We start from the raw sequence: 22,382 nt of genomic DNA, 5'->3' as shown, positions 1-22,382 counted from the left end.
ATTAAATAATACATTAATTTTATTTTAAGATAAATTATATTATTTCTTTGAGTTATAATTTTTCAAACTTTATCAAGTTTTTATTTCAATGTTAATGTTATTTTGTTAATTAAAAAATCTAAAATTAATCGGGTTAATTTTTATTCTAACAAGAATATGTACATATTCTAACCAGAATATGTGCATATTTGCATAGGAATCAGTTTATTTATTTTTATTGCAAAGTTTCACGAAAAAAAGTTTTTCTAAAATATTTTGATACATTCTATACTTAAAATAGAAGAATCACAAGTAAAATAAAGTCTTTAATACTTGGCATTATCTTCATATTTCTTGCATTGTGTATATATTGAAGAATTTGATTATTCAATCACATAAAATAAATTGTGGTCTAACAAATGTAGTATATATATATAATATTGTATTTAACTCTTGAGAGAGACGAGATATATCTATAATACAAGAAGATTTATATATGTAATATAGAAAGACATTGTGTGTGTGTGTGTGTTAACTCTAAACAATATAAACGAGCATTCATTTACTTTATAATATATAAACGAAACTTGATAGTATTAGAGAAAGATTGAATTATATTTTCTGTTTAAATCGTTCATCCCATTTTTCGTAACATTTTTAGGTAATAGTTATAATGAGTAAGATACTTTATATATTGCAGTAGTTGTAAGTAAAATACTTTATACTGTTTCGAGTTAACATAATAATAAAAAGCAGGCGTGAACACGATAAAGTGATTAGAATGGCTGTCGTAGTAAATCAGTCATCATGTATAAATTCTAGTGATCTTATATTTCTTTTTGAATTATGATCTCGGGAAAGGAATTCACCTGAACTGATGTCACTCGAATGTTTTTTTACAATAAAAAACTACAAAAGAAAGAGAGTATGAAAAAGAGAAAAAAAGCTTGATATTTAATGAATGTATAGTTTAATACTTTTTAATTAATTTTATTCATTGTTTAGATATAAAGATAAGAGACTTAGTAATTTTCGCGGAGCGAACCGCAAATTTGTATATCCCTTTAAATAGTCCTGCCATTATGGGTAACTGGGATAAAGTATGGGCTGACAAAGCCTAAAATCTCCGCTCTCTATCATCGAAAAGACTAACCCAGACCTGTATAGAACTGATGTGACTCGATTACATTCCTCGTTGTTATCAATAAAAGAGCATATAATAAAACGTATTAATTTGTAGAACTTCAGTTTCACTTTTTACATACAATATTCACGAGCAAAATCCAAAGTGTACCTTTGGAATATGATGGGATTATGATATAATGAGACATTTTGTTCCATAACATTACAACTTACCATTTTATGTTCATAAAATAACTTACAGTAACAATAATTTAAATTTTACACTCAACAACTCTATTATATTGCTAATTTATATAATTTCAGGGCGAATAAATGTATTGCAGTGTTACTTGACAAAAGATTCAAATTAATAGATTGTATAATGAAATTATTCACATTTAATATGTATGTACATTAAATCCTAAAATATCATTTTAGGTAAAAGCCGAAAAAGCACTAGTTTCCTTTGAAAATGTAAATTCATAATACAGTCGCATTATCTAAAGCCTTTGTCGAGAAATTAACTAATTTTTGACAATTTGTGAATATATACAGCTTTCTCGCAAATATACAGGGTGTTTCATTTTAATTTCCCTAGGCAAACATTTCGGAAAATAATAAAAATTCGAGAAAATTTTTCAGACAAAAATTATATGTTTTTGAAAGGGACATAAGATGGTGCCATTAGTTTGACTTTAAAGAGTCACGTGAAGGTTACCTCCAACTTTTTAAATGGGACACTATATACTTTTACATATTTTTGTAGCTTGCTTCAAGAGTTTTGCAAAACACTATAATAAAGTATTTTTTCATTGAGTACTTTTCGAACTATTAGGCTTGAAATAATTTCTTAATTTTACATAAACCATAAAATATCTAGTAAAATATTCATTTTTCGATTATCTTACTTCAATTTTATGTACAAAGTAAGGAAATGGTGAGAGGAATTGGTGTAAAGAAAATACATTATTGTTTTTAAGAAAAAATAAAATGTAATTGTTAATTGCACATTACATATTTTTTCTTAGAAACAATGATGTGTTTTCTTTACACCAATTAATTCCTCTCATTATTTTGTACATAAAAGTATTGAAGTAAGATAATCGAAAAATAAATATTTTACTAGATATTTTACGATTTATGTAAAACTAAGAAATTATTTCAAGCTTCATAACTCGAAAAGTACTTAATGAAAAAATGTTTGATTATAGTGTTTTGGAAAGCTCTTGAGGCAAGCTACAAGAATATGCAAAAATATATAGGGTGTTCCATTTAAGAAATTCAAAATGATCTTTACGTAACCTTCATGTGACTCTTTAAGGCCAAACTAATGGCACCATCTTATGTCCCTCTGGAAACTATATAACTTTTGTCTGAAACATTTTTTCCAATTTTCATTATTTTCCGAAATATTTGCCTGGGGAAATTAAAATGAAACACCCTGTATATATATTAGTATACATACGCATTCACACTTACATAATGCATACACAAGCATACAAAAAAATGAAACATTCATAATGTGACAAATTATTATCACAGAGGATTTATTTTTAAAGATACTAATCTGTCACGACTTTTTGAAATGCTTCGTCCCGTATACGTAACTCGTGGATTATTCGAAATTAGACCTTGTCTGAAATTGAATCGTAAATCTTTCAAAGATCTACGAAAGGCCGCTGCCACTGCCACCACTGCCGCAGCATGAACTTCTACTCGGTTGTGTATGTTCACTTTCGTCCTCGACCATTACAACATTGCGACGTGTGCTATTAGTCCTCGTGAGAGTAGATTTTTGCTCGGCCTCGTCTGCGCGTTCCATCATGCGTCGCGTCAGGTCTAAGAACATCTCCTCGATGTTCTGGTTTAACTTGGCTGACGTGTGGAAATGCATAGCTCCCACCTGTTTGGCGTATCTGGTGGAAGAAATGTATCATTATCACGTTTTGTCCACTATTCCCAATAAATAAAAAAGGAAGCATTGTCTTAGCAGCACTTACTCTTCCGCTTCATCTATGGCAACGTTTCTATCCTTCTCCAGGTCCACTTTATTACCTGCTATCACTAAGCAAATTTCGCTACCTAACATCTTTTTCAGTTCCTTCACCCAGTTTTTCACCTAACAACAAATGAGGAAAGTATATGTATCATGAGTATATGTATATTTGTAATATTGTAAAAGTATTTTTTTAATTATAATAGAATTAATAGAATAATAAGATAATAATGTCTTGTATAATGATCTCTGGAGAACAGATCATTGATAATATCAAAATTCACAATATATTCATTGTTCTCTTATCAGATTTTATCTACAATATATTCATTGTTCTCTTATCAGAATTTATCTACAATATATTCATTATTCTCTTATCAGATTATATTCGGATCATCTTTTACAATTATAAATAAATTTCAAGTCATACTTTTTGAAAAGTATCTTCGTCTGTAATGTCGTAGACAAGAATGGCACCATTGGACATTCTGTAATAAATTGGTCCTAATGCATGGAACTTTTCTTGTCCTGCTGTGTCCCATATCGCCAAGTTCACTCTTTTCCCATTAATATTCAATTTCTTATTCAAAAACGATGCCTGAAACAAAATACAATTAATTGTCAATATGTATTTTTAAATAATATAAACTTTACAATCTTTTAGTTAATTAAAGCTCTGGATCTAAAAAGAAGTTATAAACACACAAATGAATGGGACGCATCCAGTATTAAATTTAATCTTTATACACATCTATATTGCTCTTCTTCTATATATTTATATAACATAATATAAATAATATATAATATATTTAATAATTTAAATATGTATAATATATAATAAAATATAATGTAAAATATGTATAATATAATGTAAATAATATAAAATATAATGTAAAATATGTATAATATAATGTAAACAATATAAAATAATATATATAATGTATAAAATGTAAAATATGTATAATATGTATAATAACCTAAATATGTATAATATATAATATATATCTAAATTAATTTGTGCGTTTTTTAAGAAATTTTACAAATTTATTCCGCATTAAAAAAAATTTACAAAAAGAAAGAAAAGTTGATACAAATATAAACTTATATATAACCAAATCTAAAGGAATATTCACGTTAATAAAATACAATTAATTATCAATATGCATTTTTAAATAATATAAACTTTACAATCTTTTAGTTAATAAAAGCTCTGGATCTAAAAAAAAGTTATAAACACACATATAGATGGGATGCATCCAGTATTAGATTTTAATCTTTATACATATCTATATTTCTCTTCTTCTATATATTTATATAACATAATATAAATAATATATAATATGTTTAATAATCTAAATATGTATAATATATAATAAAATATAATGTAAAATATGTATAATATAATGTAAATAATATAAAATAATATAAAATATAATGTAAACAATATAAAATAATGTATATAATGTATATAATGTAAAATATGTATAATATGTAGAATAATCTAAATGTATAATATATAATATATATCTAAATTGATTTGTGCGTTTTTTAAGAAATTTTACAAATTTATTCCGCATTAAAAAAAATTTACAAAAAGAAAGAAAAGTTGATACAAATATAAACTTATATATAACCGAATTTAAAGGAATATTCACGTTACATGAAAACTAGTGAAATCGAAATGAATGCAAGTAGAGAGAAGAAAAAAATCCGAGAAATACGCGTGTCGTATCTCGATATACAAACATTACAAACACGCCTATTTACCTGTAACGTAGTGATATGTTTGTCATTGAACTTGTCCTCGACGTATCGGAGAGCAACCGAGGTCTTGCCAACGCATCCCTCGCCGAGCAAAACCACCTTGAAGTTGTACGACCCGGTGCCGACGACCGGACTGGCCATAATCCCCGGGAGCAACTGGCAACAACTTGGTCTTAGAGGGAATCAGGCCGTGTTAATTCGCGGTATCCGGAATGTCCGCGTTATACGAGGGCCAGGATATATAAAGTTGCGCTTGTTACACTTGTCTAGGTGCGGTGGCCGTCGTGTACGGGATATAATGGATGTTTCGTTGCGACCCGACACGCCACAACGTCGAAGCGACGACGACCGTGCTTCAGTCTCCGCTGCGTCAACGTCGAGGAATCAGCTGTTCTGCTCCGAGCCATTACGCGCTACAATCGGCGCATTTTTCGTAGCCTTCGTAATCTAATGCCTCTCTCTCTCTCTCTCCTTCTCTTTCCTACACACACAGCATACATACACAATAGCACTCATCGTATCTCATGCACGCATACAACCCATACGGCACAGAAATATTGCAGCAACAATGCAGAAATATTTCTTTGCAAGATTGCAAGATTGCAGAAATATTGCAAAATGTTGCTGCAATATTGTAGCAACAATAAAATGTCCGCTTGTAGAAATATTGCAATGCAATATTGCAGCAATATTTCTTTGCAAGATTGCAATATTGTAGAAATGTTGCTGCAATATTGCAGGAACTATAAAATGTTCGCTTATAGAAATATTGCAATGCAATATCACAGCAATGTTACGGTGCAACGTATTTGTAATATTAAAACGCGTTTTGCTATAAATGCAGACACCGTTTTAAATTTAATAAATAAACTTTGAAAATATTAAAAAAATGTTTAAGAAAGATAGGAAAAAAATGCCTTTAAAAAAACATCTATTAGTGTTTTTACTATAGATGTTTCTTAAATATTTATCTCAATAATATGCATACAATTATTTTACATACATTCGACACCAGAATATTTTAATACGTGCAATAAATGAATTATTTTCTATTTACCCATTCAATTAAGAAAAATCTGTTTAATATTCTGGAATCCAATAAAAGATCCAGATTATTAAACAAATTACTTGTTTAATAATCTAGATTCCTTATTAGGATTCAGAATATTAAGTAAATCAAGTCAGTTTATCGCCAGAAATTAAACTGACAGAAGACAAGAAATATAATTACTACATTAATCTTTTGTAGACCTTATATCCATCTTAGATGAATTCGAGTACGAGTTAATTAAATTGGGTGTCGTCGCGTAGCGACAAGTAAAGAAACACATGTTATACATTTTCGCTATGTTGAAACGTTGCTGCGACATTGCCAAAGTAATATTACAAAATAATGTCTCGCATTATTTCTGCAACATTATACTGCTATGTGCAATGTTGTAACATTGCAGCAATGTTGAAGCAATGTTGCAAGCTTCTGTGCTGTATGGGTCAAATCGTATAAAAAATATTTATCTTTAAAATATCTGATCTCGGACGATTAAAATCGAGCAGATCTCGTATTCTGAATTTTCCTTGGGTCTTCATTCATAATCTAATAACGCATGCGCAGAATGAAAATTGAATGAAGTTGCGCACGCAATCGTATCCATGCGCGCTCACGATTTGACTTTAGCGAGTCTCTCCTTAATCATTTTCACTTCATACACACATACATCAATACATGTAAGACACCAAATAAGTGAACATGAATGAGAATGCGAGAAAAGGGGAATAATAATAAAAGAGAGAGAGAGAGAGAGGGGGAAAATTTTTTTTTCTGGAAAGAAGAACCTGGTATCTCTGTTCTCCTTCTTTTCATTTTTATGTAAAAAAAATAGCCTCTTTAAATAAATTTTAATACAAAAACAGATTGGTAGAAGTAATTACGTATTGTTCGCTTAGTTGACGAAATTCGAAGGCGCAACGATTACGTTCAAGCAGAAGATCGATTTCATTGTAAAAGACAGCTTGCAGATGCAAAATGCTCTTGACCTTCGCGATGGCGTTGACCTTCATGAAGAGCGCCTGCGCTTTCGACAGAGTTTTTATTCCGGTTAAGATCGCCTCTTTCCGTGTCTCAGAAGACTTCTCCGACGCCGAAGCTATTAAACACTTTCCATACAACATAAACGCCTTGCCTTGATCGTAATAGCCACCGTGACCTAGGATTGTGGGAATAGCTTCCTCCACCATATTCAAGGCCAATGTAGGCAAGCCCATTAGCAGCTAGAATAATTAAAAACGACAACAAATTCGATTAGATTAATTCAACTTAATCTCTAATAAAGAAAACTCACTTGTATGTTAGCGAGATGCATCTTGACGAGCGCTTTGTAATACGACAGATGATTTCGTGTGGCTAATTCCAAGGCGGAACAAAGATGCACTATGCAATTAGTGGAGATCGCTGATCCGTTGCCTGGCGAGGACGAAGCGCACATAATCTGGCTCGAGATAAGTATTGCGCGTATTTTATATAAAGAAGTCGCATCTGCATCCTTCATGATAAGATTAATGTACTCGAGTCCCTTTGGAAAATCGCCTTTTGCCAAGCAAACTTCCGCCAATCTGGAAATTATTAGACTAAAAATATGCAATAATGTTCAAATTCAAAATTACAAACACACGTTTATATAAAATTTTTTATACTTGAGTTTACATTCCAATTTATCTAGACTGGAAATACTTTTAGCTATTGCCTCCGCCTCGCTCCACTTCTCTTGCCTCATCAATTGCGTAAACATATGCAACTGTTCACTCAGCATCCACATCTAAAAAGCAGTAAAAAAGATATTCCTCTTCCATCACTTAAAAAATTCGTGGCTCGATGTATTTTTAAAGCAAAGTCACACGTTCCTCTCTGTGTAATCTTTTGCGATATATCTTATCTATTAAGGAATGTACCTTGTTGCAAGGACTGTTGGGGAATTTCTTTTTGGCATGAGTTAGCACAATATCCGCGAGAATATATTCGCCCAATTCGATCAATATATTGGCGATAGTGACAATCGCCTGGCATGTGGGCGGCCCGTTGAACACGTGCTGTTTTTTGTCACCTGTATTGTGAAGAAGCAGCAACTGGGCGCAAAGAGAGGCCATTTCCGTTTTACCATAGTATGCCCATAATGCGGATTTCTCCGCAAATGTAATGGACATTAAGTCGGACATCGAATGTTGACAATTTAACATGTCCGACTTCATCAGTATCTGTAATAAAGTGGTTATGAATATATAAATTTACGTGCATATTGAGCATACGAATTGTTCTCAGCTTGTAACATACATCGAATACTAGTGAAGGATTCTTGGCTTCCAGAGCATAATTATGAGCGTGCGAAATGAGGCTTAAGCCTGTCGTATGCGTAATTCCAAGCAAACTCGCTTTGCCAACCGAGCGTTCTATGAGAGGTCCTCTAAATAATATAAAACATACATGTAAATACAAGGTGTCAGACCACCCGTGCCAGCCGAATATCTCAAAAACCGAGAACGGTAGACAAAAATGTTTCCTACAAAAATTGTAAGGTTTCGAGTAACGCATCACATAGTATTAGTATGACCTTGAATAGCGTTGTCAAGGTCACGTAAAGATCACCTTCAATTTCTTAAATGAAATCCCCTATTTTTCATTGCATATTCTTGTAGCTTATCTCGAGAGCTTTCCAAAACACTATAATAAATTATTTTTTCAACAAGTACTTTTCGAGTTATGAGGCTTGAAATCATTTCTTAATTTTACATACACCATAAAATATCTTGTAAAATATTCATTTTTCGATTATCTTACCTTAATATTTTTATGTACAAAATAATGAGAGGAATCAATTTGTGTAAAGAAAACATACAGTTGTTTTTAAGAAAAAATATGGAATTGTTAATTGCAAATTACATATTTTTTCTTAGAAACAACTATGTGTTTTCTTTAAACTAATTGATTCCTCTCATTATTTTGTACATAAAAGTATTAAGGTAAGATAATCGAAACGTGAATATTTTACTAGATATTTTATGGTTAAGTAAAATTAAGAAATTATTTCAAGCCTAATAACTCGAAAAGTACTTCATGAAAAAATAATCTATTATAGTGTTTTGGAAAGCTCTCAAAATAAACTACAAAGATATGTAATGAAAAATGAGGATTCCATTTAAGAAATTGAAGATGATCTTTACGTGACCTTGACAACGCTATTTAAGGTCATAATAATATTACTATGTAATGCGTTACTTGAAACCCTACAACTTTTGTGGAAACATTTTCTGCCGTTTTCGGTTTTTGAGATATTTGGCTGGCACGGGTGGTCTGATTCAGTCTGTATATGATAAATATAACTAAAAAATAAATAAGATAATAAATAATTAATATAGTATTAATCAAAATCTTAATATTATTAATAAATTTTACTTGTAAAAAAAAATTTTACAAGTAAAAAAATTTATTAATAACATTAAGATTTTGATTAATATTCATCTTTTCATCGATTTTCTTAGTTACTTGTTTATTAGTAAAGTATATAGACAAAAAAAATGCTAAAAAATATTTGTGTGATAAAATGAGAAAACTTTCATTTTCAGCTTACTTATGCTCTTCACTGGTCAAATAGGATACCCAAGAATGCGCGAGCTGCAAGCACACGTTGTCTCCAGCTTCTTGAGCTAATTTAATAGCTTCCTTTAAAGCGTACTGCGCTATTTCCCTTTCCAAGAAATCCACGAGTATTACTTCATTGTGAAACAAATGTAATACTATATATAAACGATACAGAAACCATATTTCTTTCATTAATCAAGAAATAAAGTTAGAAAAGTCTTGAAAATAGAAATAAATAAATTTATTACTTGTGATTAAATTGAGCATGTAAAACAGCCAGATTGAGTGCAGCATATCGAAATGTACGAGACCGATCTTCGGGTGTGGATCGGTTCTCTAAAGGTGCCAATCTATCAAAACAGTGATACAGACTATCCACTGCTCCGCAAAAGTCACTCACGCGAATGCAATTTAAATAACTTAAATAATGCTAAAACAAAGAGACCATTTTTGGTTTAATTATTATATTAATTTACACACAAGGAAAAATGTTTTATTTTATATTGATTTTGTATCATATTTATACTCACTGCATCTGCATTATAAGGAGTAGATTTTAAAAGATCTTGAACAAGAGCTTGTAGCTCTATTGATGGCAAAGCTTTATGCTCGTCAGTCTGTAATGCATGTGCTTGCTGTGCTACAAGTAATTCTGCTTGTCTTCCACCCCAAATGGTTTTTGCTCTAATACAAAAGGCATTATTATTATTTTTTCACAAAATAGCACATCTTATATAATTTAATGTATATTATGTATATAATATAATGGCATATGTATGTAGTATTATAAATTTCTTGGTACATAAACTTACTTGTACGGACCAGAATCTCCTTGCTTATTGATTTCAGAGATATCAGAGTTTTCTGGATTATTGACTTTTCTCTCAACGTATTTTTTTAAATCATTATAAAGAGTAACTACTTGATCAAAGGCTAATTTCTCAAAAAAGATAAGCATCCTACGAACATACAGTCCATGAACAGAATTCTTGTGCAATGCTGATAAAGATAGCGAATGATCTTTGGGTTCCATCAAACGACGAAGACTATCGAATAAATCTAACAATCCATCCACTCCTTTCTCATACAAAATATCCAACTCTACTTCCAATTGATCTGCAAATCGATGTAAAGCATATTCTGGTTCATATAACATATCCAATAGAGCAGTCAGTTCCATGTCTGCTGACTGAAAATAGACATTAATACATAATATAGAGCATATTTTTTTAGTTATTTAATTATAATATTTATATTATATTATTATATTTTAATATTATATTATAATTTAATATTATATATTATATTAATATTATATTATTATTATTAATTTTATTTTATTATTATTATTATTATTAATATAATATAATATTATTATTAATATTATATTATAATTTAATATTATAATTTAATATTAATTATATTATTATATTTTATTATAATTAATTATAATAAAATATAATATATAATATACATATAATAAAATGATTACCTGAATTAGTTTCAATGATGCTAAACAAAAATCACGTCTCTCCACAATTGCTAGAAAATATCATCAAATTAGATTAATAAAGTACTTATCTCAACATGTAATAAAATATATCATATAATTTAATTATAAGAATACGATAAGAGAATGTGGAATATACCTTTTGTAGTTTCATTACAATAAACTTTAATTAAAATAACAGTTGCTACTTTGTATGAAGTTAGGTTCTCCTTTTGAATTTTCTTCACGTTGCCATCGACAGTCACAAAATCCTTGGACATTCTGTTAAATATGTCATTCACCGTATGTAAACGGCTATCGTTTATCGACATCGTTTATCCTCTCTTTTTATGAAATTTATTGTAAATTTTTTACTTTCATGCATATGTATATATAATAATAAAAACAAGTATCATATAACCTCTTGGATATTTTGCCTTATTCAAGGATCTGTTCTTTTCAGCTGCAATGCTGCACTAAAGGTGTAATTTCATTGACGCTAAAAAGTAGCGTCAATGAAATTGCACCTTAAGTTGGAACGAGACAAACATATTTTCTTTCACTTTAATTAGTTCTGTTCTTTTTAGCTGCACTATTGCACTAGTGCAATAAGTTAGGAAAAGACAAACCAGAGAGAAGACTGAAGGTGCAATTTCATTGACGTTAAAATGTAGCGTCAACCATTGGTTGAACAATGAAGCAACTACTTACTTCTTTGTTCAACCAATGGTTGACGCTACTTTTTAGCGTTAATGAAATTTCACTTTGAGAGATGTCATGGGCCGGTATTCATAGGTCGGTATTCATAGTCCGATCTTATATTTGAGATCGTCTTAAGTCTGCTTGGAGGTTGACTTAAGACCTCATTCAACCAATCAAATAGCTGCGTAGCATTTCAAGCTCGAACTTAAGACGATCTCAAATATAAGATCGGACTATGAATACCGGCCATAGTCCGATCTTATATTTAAGATTGTCTTAAGTCTGGTCCGAGGTTGACTTAAGACCTCATTCAACCAATCAAATAGTTGCGTAGCATTCCAAACTCGAACTTAAGATCTCAAATATAAGATCGGATTATAGTCCGATCTTATATTTGAGATCGTCTTAAGTTCGAGTTTGGAATGCTACGCAATTATTTGATTGGTTGAATGAGGTCTTACGTCAACCTTCAAGCAGACTTAAGACGATCTTAAATATAAGATCGGACTATGAATACCGGCCATGGTCTGCTTTTAGGTGATCTCTGAAAGTGATTCTCCCTCTATGGATATTGAAAACGTGGACATGAACTACAAAACCAAAGTCCATAAATGTTCTCAGAGAATAATATATAATGTGCTCAATTTCTTGTTTTGTTCCGAGCTATGTGCACGAAATGTCGGTAGCATCAGTGCTGTATAACAAGATATTTTTATGTATGTAAATTGATAGTAAATAAATTATTCAATCAAGAAAGATACTGTAATATTCAAAGATGAAATAAATATTTTTCTATATTCATTGTCATATTAATATCTCTTTATTTACAAAACACAAAATGTCTGCTGTGGGATAAAAATATTTTTAATCGTATTTCTATAAATCTTCTTAATTATCAATAAACTGATCTTTGATATTTATCAATCATTTTTTTAATTATTTAAAAATCTAATTATTAATATATGTATGGAATTTGTCAAATTAATTACTAATTTCTCTGAAGTTTTCATAATTAAGACTCGAAAAATATAGATGTTGCAAAATATTTTAAGTCTCTTTCTTTATATAAAATATAAAGAATTCATATGCTAACACTATTTATATTTTTATATTTTTATTATAATTTTTATACCAGCATAATACTTTTGTGCTTAATACTTTATATAATACAATGTACTAAATTATAAAATTTAATATAATTACAAAATAGTATTACTATTAATAAATAGATTGTATGCGTATACTGTCTTTTACTTTCTAATCATTTCCAATCACTATGCATTTCTATCCAATATATTCTCTTCATCGAGTTCTTGAATTATTATGGTTTATTGTATTCCTTTGTGTTAACATCATAAAAATTACCATCACTTGTCATGCTTATTCCTTCCTATAGAGTCCATCGGAATACTTTCTATGAACATTTGTTCTCAGGTATAGATATTTTATAATATAAAATTTACTAAAAATTTTTACATAGTCCAGACGAGATTAGCGATGATTAATCCCTAAGATTATTGGAATTTTAATATATTTTCTTTAGCATTAAAGGAATATTAAAAAAATTTTAATGATCACCTAATAGCCTTAACAATTCTTTTTTCTTTACGTGGAAAAAATGCACACCCCGGCGGGACCTATTTAGCGGTCCCGCCGGGGTAATATTGAGCTCTCACATACATAAAATTTCGTATTACATAAGTACATAAAATTTCGCAAAAAAATTTGTATTACTATAAAAATTATTGAGTGTTAACAATTTAATCCTTATATAAATAAAATACCTATAAAAAAACACTCAAAAAATATTGACCCTTTAAAAATTGTTAATATTAATAATATAATTAATGAAATATTTATTAACCTGTCCCTAATATTATTTAAATCTCCATTTCCTGATTCTTTAAAAGATATATAATATATTAATCACCTACATTAATCACATAATAGCCCTAACAATCCTCTACTTCTTGAAAAGAAAATTAAAAAATCTTCAAGATAGATCTTCATGAATCATCTTGTAACGGCAAGGCCGTTACTAGCGCACAAAACCCGCGCGGCGCCAATATGGCGCCAAGCGCCGCCGATTGAGCACCACGACCGAACCGCGGATTAGGAGCCACGATTTGAGAGTCACAGCCGACCCCACCACTACGCGCATGACCGTGTAGGGAGACCGCGTGGGGATATCTCGCCGGGTATATAAGGCGGCCGCTCCGTCAGATCGGCACCTATTCCTGTCCCGACTCTCGGGACGCTCGAAGCCACAGGGCGCATCCTGGGCAAGCGAAGCCTACCGAGCTCCTATCCTTGCTTCTGGTCCAGAGCACGGTCTCAACCGTGTCCGGTCGGGTGCTCCCGACTTCCAGGAGCCTTCCGTCGAGCCACGGACGATCCGGTCCAGGGTACGGGGCTCCCGTACTCGGTCGGTTGCAACCGACGTTCGGAATTGTCCGGCTTACTTCCTCGCATCCGAACCGCTCTCCGTCGAGCCACGGACGACTTGGTCCAGGGTACGGGCGCTCCCGTACTCGGTCGGTCGCAACCGACGTCCGGACTGTCCGGCTCGCATCCCGGCACCCGAATAGCCGTTTTCACGGCTCCTGGAACAAATAGCCGTTTTCACGGCTCCTGGAATAAACAGCCGTTCTCACGGCTCTTGGAACTAATAGCCGTTTTCACGGCTCCTGCAACGACAGCCGTTCTCACGGCTCCTGGCTCCCGGAGGAGCGCCGTCCCTCGGCACCTGGAGGAATAGCCGCTGCCACGGCTCTTGGAGGACAGCCGTATCCACGGCTCCTGGAGGACAGCCGTATCCACGGCTCCTGGACATCGACCGCCCACCCGCTCTGCGTTAGAGTCGTTTTCACGGCTCTTCGAATAGCAGTAGACTATTGTAAATAAAGTTGGTCTTTTCTCTCTCCTCCTAGATCCTCACCCGACTTTCTCGACACGGCCGCCCGACAAATCGCGCTCGTCCATCGTCCTCGCGTTTACTTTGGGGATGCCCTGATTAACTACCCTGGTCTAGAGCCCGGTTGCTACCGGGCCCGGTCGGTTGCTACCGACGTCCAGTATCCCGGCGTACCACGGGGCACCCGTGTACGCCACCCTGAGGACGGGTGCTCCCGTCCTCAGCCGACTTCGGTTGGCAGGCCCTGGTAGGTCCGTGTCCGTGCCTCGATGCACGCGACCACCCATTAGGACTTCCGCGTCGCGAGACAGACTCTGGGGGCGTCCTGTTTAATTCCCCTGGTCTAGAGCCCGGTTGCTACCGGGCCCGGTCGGTTGCTACCGACGTCCAGTATCCCGGCGTACCACGGGGCACCCGTGTACGCCACCCTGAGGACGGGTGCTCCCGTCCTCAGCCGACTTCGGTTGGCAGATCCTGGTAGGACCCGTGTCCGTGCCCCGTCGCACGCGACCACCTTTTAAGTCTTCCGCGTCCGCATCCGCGAAGGATTCTTACGCGCTACGCGACGGGTGACCGATTACCTCTTTGTAAATAACACTAGATTAAGTCGTGTTCGTAAATCCGTTACGCGTCGGCGATCGTTTCTGTAAATAATACTAGATTAAGGCGCGATTTCCCTGTACATAATCCTTAGTTTTAAGGTGTATAATTGTAATTCCTGCGCGGGCTCTTTGTTCGAAACCTGCCTGTCTGTTAGTCTAGCAACCTGATTACTGAATGAAGAACTTATGTAAGTCGAACACGTGTGGTTTTGCGAGCCTGAGCCTCCCCTTCTCCCGAACTCTGACTCCGGCGAGCCGATTCGCGGCGTCGGGAAAGGTGCCCCGTTACATAGCGCCCGAACAGGGACCTGTCCGTTAGAGGCTCCAACTCGCAAACTACGACCGATACGTCCCGCTCTCGGGGGTTTACCGGCTCAATAAGGCCGAAATTACCACAAGGTTATCCGCGGCCGAGTTAGATACTATCGGGAATTTTGAGACCGTACGCTGCGCGACAACGATTCGTTCCGTAACCCCTCTCTCGCGGGGCAAGGGGAGCATAGAAGTGACCAATCAGCTGGCAGCGTGGCAATGGCTGATTGGTTAGAAGCTACGCTCCCCTTGCCTCGCGAGAGGGACCTAGGAACGAATCGTTGTCGCGCAGTGTACGCTAGCGATTTCGAGACCATATTATTGCGGAAAATGCCCAGATGGCAAAGTCCGGAGGCAACCGATACCTGAGCGTACCCAGTACCCCGGAACCCCAAATGAAAGATTCGGCGCCGATTTTAAATCAAATACGAAAATGGGGTTTACATTTTGATGGGAAAGATCCCCTCTCATTTCTCGAACGGGTAGAAGAGCTCAGTGCCGCATACGGGTACGATGGGTCACGCTTGTTAACAGGACTGCCTGAATTATTACGGGGCGATGCTTTATTATGGTATAGGAATTGTCAGGGTTCCTGGAATACTTGGGAACAGTTTTGCGAAGATCTAAAAGACCAATACCTGCCCCGCGGGTACCAGCGCCAGTTAAGGCGAGAAATCCAACACCAGAAACAACAATCCAATGAGACATTCCGGAAATACGCTACGACCGTTCTAACGATGATGCGTAGAGCAGGTGGCTATACTGCTCAAGAACAGATTGATCAGCTATGTAAAAATTCCGATCCGGATTTTCAACTCTACGCACGAATTGACGAAATAACTACTCTGTCCGAGCTATTCCGTCGAGCCGCGGAATACGAGACCATTAACCAGCGCCGCAAGGATTGCACAAAGGAGACTAAGAAAACTCCTGAGGCCAACGTGGCCACCGTCCAATATGACCGTAGCACTTGCTGTTGGCGTTGCAAACAGCAAGGACACACTCGCCTCGATTGCAAACGCCCCCCTAAAAAATTTTGCTCGCGTTGCGGAAAAGACGGCGTTCTGACCCGGGATTGCCATCCCCCGTCGGGAAACGACCCACGGGTCGGCGACAAGGCGGCCGAGCCCCGACCCGTTTCCCAATAAGGTACACGCCACGGCCGCATATCCAGGTACATGCTCATAATGTTGCGATATGGGCACTAATTGACTCCGGGTCCGAAATCTCATTCATTAACGTCGAAACCGCCGAACGAATGGAGCCAGCCGGACGACCGGCGCAAAACGTGGAAGAGTCGATAATTCTAGTCGACGGCACCGAGGCCAAAGTAAGAGCTGTCGCTGATCTCGCGATAAGAGTCGGAGGAATCAGGGTTGACCATCGGTTTCGGGTCGTACCGACATCCCGAAGTACCATGCTCATCGGTACTGACCTATGGGCTAAATTGGGAATTACCATACCAGCCCCACCGCTCGACCAAGTTACGTTTGCGCCGCAGGTAACTACTACTACCGGAGATATCTCTACGGGAATTACTCCCCGATCTCAGATGGAAGACTGACGTTTCAGACAATTCCTAGAGGAAGAACTGCGGAAATTCGAGTCGGTCCGAGGCCCCACTGACCGTATTACACACACCATCCAGTATTTGATCGCCATGTCCAAGCAAACGTTAGCCCGAGAACTTTTTGGGAGCGACTCCGAGGAGTCTTCGGAAGAGGAGAGAATGGCGGGAGGAAGAACGCCGAACACCGCCGAAGCCGGGAACCCGGATACAGCGACCAGGCCCGGAAGGCGGCCATATTCTTGGCCGCCGCCGTCGCCACGCGCACGAGGCCCTCCGGCCACCGCGCCACCCCGTCGAAGGCCCGCCCGACAACCTCCGTCATCGACGGCAACCGAGACTGCACCACCAACATCCGCGGTCATTCCGGCCTGCGCATCGGTGTCAAGGACGATGGCCGACCCGACGATGCCTCCGCCGGGTACACCTGCTGGACGGCGAGTCCGCCGAAGTGCCGCACTTCGCCGCGCACAAAGCGCGGAAATATCATGTGCGCACGGCGACAGGACGCTGGTTGGTCCGCTTCGACCACCGGGGCCACCAGCGCTCCTGCAAACGGTTACCGGACCGCAATCCCCTGTAAAACGGAGAGGTAGTGTAACGGCGAGGCCGTTATTAAACGAACACGCGCTGCGCCAATTTGGCGCCAAGCGTCGCCGATTGAGCACTTCGATCAAGCCGCGGATTAAGAGCCGCGAATTGGGAATCGCGCCTACCCCACCGCAACACGCATGACCGTGTGCAGGTATCGCGTGGAAGTAACCAGCCGAGTATATAAGGCGGCCACTCCAGTAGATCGAGACCTATTCCCTGTCCCGACTCTCGGGACGCTCGAAGCCACAGGGCGCACCCTAGATACTCGAAGCTTACCGAGCTCCTATCCTCGCTCTCTGGTTCAGAGCACGGTCTCTACCGTGCCCGGTCGGGTGCACTCGACAACCAGGAGCATTCCGTCGACCCACGGACGATCCGGTCCAGGGCAGGGACGCTCCCGTACTCGGTCGGTTGCAACCGACGCCCGGACTGTCCAGCTCCCAACCTCGCAACGAATAGCCGTTTTCACGGCTCCTGGATAAATAACCGTTTTCACGACTCCTGGACGAGCGCCGTATCCACGGCACTGGAGGACAGCCGCTTCCGCGGCTCCCGGACGACAGCCGTTCCCACGGCTCCTGGACGATAGCCGTTTTCACGGCTCCTGGATAAATAACCGTTTTCACGGCTCCTGGACGATAGCCATTTTCACAGCTCCTGTATAACATAGCCGTTTTCACGACTCCTGGACGAGCGCTGTATCTACGGCATTGGAGGACAGCCGCTTCCGCGGCTCCCGGACGACAGCCGTTCCCTCGGCTTCGGGACATCGACCGCCCGCCGGCTCTCGGGATACTAGCCGTTTTCACGGCTCTTAGAGTAACAACTTTTGTAAATAAAGTCGGTCTCTGCAATCCTAGATCCTTAATCGAGCTCCCTTCCCGCGGCCGTCAAAACAAACCGCCCGTTCACCGGCTTCACGCCGCGCCAGTCCGCGAGTTATACTTTGGGGTCCTGATTTAATTCCCCTGGTCTAGAGCCCGGTTGCTACCAGGCCCGGTCGGTTGCTACCGACGTCCAGTATCCCGGTGTACCACGGACGCACCCGTGTACATCACCTTGAGGACGGGTGCTCCCGTCCTCAGTCGACTTCGGTTGGCAGACCCCGCTAGGCCCGTGTCCGTGCCTCGTTGCACGCGACTACCCTTTAGGTCTTCTGCGTCCGCATCCGCGAAGGGATTTTACGCGCTACGCGACGGGTGACCGATTACCTCTTTGTAAATAACACTAGATTAAATCGTGTTCGTAAATCCGTTACGCGTCGGGGACCGTTTCTGTAAATAATACTAGATTAAGGCGCGATTCCCCTGTACATAATCCTTACTTTTAAAGTGTATAATTGTAATTCTTGCGCGGGCTCTTTGCTCGAAAGCTGCCTGTCTGTTAATCTAGCAACCTGATTACTGAATAAAGAACTTATGTAAGCCGAACACGTGTGGTTTTGCGAGCCTGAGCCTTCCCTTCTTCCAAACCCTGACTCCGGCGAGCCGATCCGCGGCATCGGAAAAGGTGCCCCGTTACATATACAGGGTGATTCAACACGCACGTAGTTGCGTGCTGCTGGCGTACGCAGTCTGGCAACAACGTGCGAGAGCTAAGACGCTTAGTAAAAATCTTATGTTCGCGCAGTTAATTACCAGTGAAAATGAAGTATACTTTGCAGTAATATACGGACATGATTGTGGCATACGGGCTAGCGGGAGAAAATACTCATCGCGCGGCCGCAATTTACGCGGAACGATTTCCCGGGCGTGCACAAAAACCAAGTGGACGTACAATTTTACGTGTTGTGCAATAATTATGTGAAACTGAGTGTCGTGCATAATATCGGGATAACCGGTCCAGCAGTGCGTCTTCGTGTACGAGATGAAGAAAGGATTCTTGAAGAATTTTATCATCGTATCACATTATCAACGTATGCAATACATTTTATCGAGGGATTTTCAACCACGAATCAATTTTTGTAAAGGTACTGTCCATTAATTTTTTACATTTACGATATATTCAGCGTATAGTAAATGGCATTTTTAATAATTTTTAAATTGAGAGTGGAATAGGCCTATGGGGGAAACCACTATAAAAAAAGCGCACCATGCTATCTACCGCAAGGTGGTGTGGAAATGATAGCGCATCATTTTCTCGCCACGAAAAAGGGGGACGGGTCATTTTTCGGCGCGGTATTGCGATATATCGCAAACCACCATCATGTCTCGGAGAGCGATCCGCCCACCGCTTCGCCGCGCTCGTAGTATCGGATTACGGTGGGACGACTCTCGTCGCCGCGTGCTTTTACTCACGCAGATTGGCCGATCTTTTTTATTTAATATTTCGTTAATTATTGCGACAATCCCAAAACAATACAGGTCATTCCTTCTTAATTCGAGCCAATCTACTTCTTTATTTCATTAAGGTCGAAAATTGACGGACACCCTGTATATATCAAACGACACGCTTATCCGGAATTTTACGTCAAATTGACGTCAAATAAATTTCCAATTGAAATATTTCAGAGACTAAAGCCGTAATTAAAAATCTAATAGCACTTTTATTATATAATATGAATACAAGCTTTAGATTGCGACCTGTTTGAATAAAATTGGTGCAGTCAATCTTGAGAAATGATGATCGAATATCAGAATTCTGACATTTTTTGTTCTTCTCTTCCTTTTTCAGATTCAGACTCACTGTACATATGCTCCCATGCTCATATGCAAAGCGATTTTGTCCCTTAAGCTGCTTCATACCGCGCATATATGATTATTCGCTTTAATGTGCAAAACTGCAAAATGCTTTAAGAGACAAAACCATTTATATACATGTGTGTGCATACGTGTGATATGTGTATATGTGTGTGTATACGTGTGAGAGATTAATTTATCGCATAACAATTTTCAGCAACCTCTTGGGAGCTGCTGACAATTGTTGAACAATTTATCGCATAACAATTTTCAAAAACCTTTTGGGAGCTGCTGACAAGCGTAGAACAATTTATCGCATAACAATTTTCAAAAACCTCTTAGGAGTAAAATCTAATCTATCTCGAAAACGATATCGCAAAAATATAAAAACTGTGCCATTAGATAAGCCTTTTAAGGTGACTAATTTATCGTATTATAATAATATTCAAAAACCACCCCTTGGGAGTGAACTCTAATATTTAGAAAATGAAGCCTTGTAAAAATACGCGACTTACCTTTAGTAAAGATTTTTAAAAATGCATATATATTTTTTACACATATGATATAAATTTTTACAAAAAGATAGTAATATCCCTTTAGAAACAACCTTATAAAAGTAAAAAAAATACGCCAAGTACATAAGAAAATATCTTTAAAAAATCTGACATATATTTTCTGCAAAAATAATATAAATTTTTACAAAAAGCAGTGAGATTCCCTAAAAAAACCTTATAAAAGAAAAAAATACGCCAAATATATAAAAAAAAAATCAAAAAATCTAAAAGAGTGATAAAAATAAAATATTTAAAAACCGATATGAGATCAATACTATTAGCCAAGTACAATAAATTATATAATATTAATTCGTAATCGATACTAAATGAGTTAAGATTACTTTAAATCCTAAAGCATTTTTTATATGATGTATATAATTTAAAAAAATTTTACACACATTTTAAATCGCATAAATGACCTTCAGGTCGAAGTAAGATTTGAAAACTTAGCGTACCCCGTATTAAAATTATAGAGTTTAAAACAGGAAAAAGTTAGATTTTGATGAGTCCAATGTAAAATTTGAAATTACACTACAGAAATCGCGCACGCGTTTTAAATAATTGAGTAATTTCTCGCATTATACTAAAAAGTAAAATTTTTCTCATTAGTCTTTTTCCCATTAGTTTAGAAATATAAATATTTAAGATATATTTCCATGTGATCATGAGTTAATTTTCTTTTTGTATGTTAATGCCGATGTTTTATTACTTTGACAGTAATAGGATCACAGTAATTACATGATAATCTAACGATAAAAGCGATTCGCATTTTTGTTTGTTTTTGATAAAGGGAGATAGTATAACACACATTTTAGTAGGAATATGATTACATATAATTACATATGTATGTTATGCCCAACTAAATTATAGACATGGCAGCGAGATAATATCTTGCTACAGTGATAAATGACAAATGATAACATCGTGTAAGATATTGGTATGTCCAAGCCTGAGGAGGGATGGGCCGAGGAGAGCGTAACGATCACTTCCCGAGAGCATGTGCGGAAGCCTCGAGTCAAGCGAACCGTCAGGGAGACCGAAAATGCAAAAGAATATGGAAAAATTTATTAAAATTACCGAGTAAATATATTATTAATCAGAAAAAAATAGTTAAGTAATTTGTAACAACAAAATCAATTAATATATAATAATTAGATTAATATAATTCTCTAATATTCTGTAATAATTAAATTCTGTAATAATTAAATATGAATGTGTATGCGTATATGTGTATGTGTTTTTTGTAATGAGTATGAATATCTAACTAGATAAAAAATTATCGCCCAATGATTGTGTCCGATCGAGTTATCATAAATCACCGAAAAGTTATATAAAACAGAGCATAATTAAATAGTAGAGCTTTTAATTGTTAGAGGAATTTAAACACTGTTCCTTTTATACACGGTAAAAAACATTTTGTATTTCTGTTAAACTTTTTTCGTGTAAAAATTTTTATGTTAAATTTTTAACATACTCTTA

General features: G+C 36.9%; 3 protein-coding genes across 4 annotated transcripts; 1 reads left to right on the top strand and 2 right to left on the bottom strand.

The window, feature by feature from the left end:
• Window positions 1-2,485: 2,485 nt before the first annotated feature.
• LOC105248736 (ras-related protein Rab-21) lies at window positions 2,486-5,422 on the bottom strand. The gene is made up of 4 exons (XM_011253684.3): window positions 4,865-5,422; window positions 3,528-3,695; window positions 3,102-3,220; window positions 2,486-3,017 (listed from the first exon to the last, which is right to left on the bottom strand). The coding sequence occupies exons 1-4, from the start codon at window positions 5,000-5,002 to the stop codon at window positions 2,768-2,770; spliced, it is 675 nt and encodes a 224-aa protein (XP_011251986.1). The 5' UTR covers window positions 5,003-5,422; the 3' UTR covers window positions 2,486-2,767.
• A 660-nt stretch (window positions 5,423-6,082) lies between these two features.
• Window positions 6,083-11,450, bottom strand: LOC105248723 (anaphase-promoting complex subunit 5). Of its 2 annotated transcripts, XM_011253672.3 has the most exons (12): window positions 11,402-11,448; window positions 11,141-11,262; window positions 10,984-11,033; window positions 10,304-10,680; window positions 10,022-10,175; window positions 9,740-9,921; window positions 9,481-9,597; window positions 8,187-8,316; window positions 7,808-8,110; window positions 7,553-7,674; window positions 7,201-7,471; window positions 6,083-7,129 (listed from the first exon to the last, which is right to left on the bottom strand). In XM_011253672.3, the coding sequence occupies exons 2-12, from the start codon at window positions 11,259-11,261 to the stop codon at window positions 6,758-6,760; spliced, it is 2,199 nt and encodes a 732-aa protein (XP_011251974.2). In that variant the 5' UTR covers window position 11,262; window positions 11,402-11,448; the 3' UTR covers window positions 6,083-6,757. The 2 variants fall into 2 exon arrangements, with proteins under 2 accessions (XP_011251974.2, XP_011251968.2); XM_011253666.3 differs by having other exon boundaries at window positions 11,141-11,450.
• A 5,720-nt stretch (window positions 11,451-17,170) lies between these two features.
• On the top strand, window positions 17,171-17,812 carry LOC105248819 (atherin-like). Its single transcript, XM_011253829.1, has one exon. The coding sequence runs from the start codon at window positions 17,171-17,173 to the stop codon at window positions 17,810-17,812; it is 642 nt and encodes a 213-aa protein (XP_011252131.1).
• Window positions 17,813-22,382: the final 4,570 nt, after the last annotated feature.

Source organism: Camponotus floridanus, unplaced genomic scaffold (assembly GCF_003227725.1).
Source record: "Camponotus floridanus strain SB8 unplaced genomic scaffold, Cflo_v7.5 scaffold123, whole genome shotgun sequence".
Lineage (NCBI taxonomy): Eukaryota > Metazoa > Arthropoda > Insecta > Hymenoptera > Formicidae > Camponotus > Camponotus floridanus.
The sequence above is the reverse complement of the archived record's forward strand: the minus strand, read 5'-3'. Positions and strand labels throughout refer to the sequence as shown.

Coding starts and splice junctions, on each gene's coding strand:
- LOC105248736 (XM_011253684.3), bottom strand. CDS start 5,002: ATGGCCAGTCCGGTCGTCGGCACCGGGTCGTACAACTTCAAGGTGGTT. Junction 3,221..3,527: donor ACGAAGATACTTTTCAAAAA/GTATGACTTGAA, acceptor ATTTGTTGTTAG/GTGAAAAACTGGGTGAAGGA. Junction 3,018..3,101: donor GCCATAGATGAAGCGGAAGA/GTAAGTGCTGCT, acceptor TTCTTCCACCAG/ATACGCCAAACAGGTGGGAG.
- LOC105248723 (XM_011253666.3), bottom strand. CDS start 11,312: ATGTCGATAAACGATAGCCGTTTACATACGGTGAATGACATATTTAAC. Junction 7,472..7,552: donor AAATTGGAATGTAAACTCAA/GTATAAAAAATT, acceptor AATAATTTCCAG/ATTGGCGGAAGTTTGCTTGG. Junction 7,130..7,200: donor TGCATCTCGCTAACATACAA/GTGAGTTTTCTT, acceptor TAATTATTCTAG/CTGCTAATGGGCTTGCCTAC.
- LOC105248819 (XM_011253829.1), top strand. CDS start 17,171: ATGTCCAAGCAAACGTTAGCCCGAGAACTTTTTGGGAGCGACTCCGAG.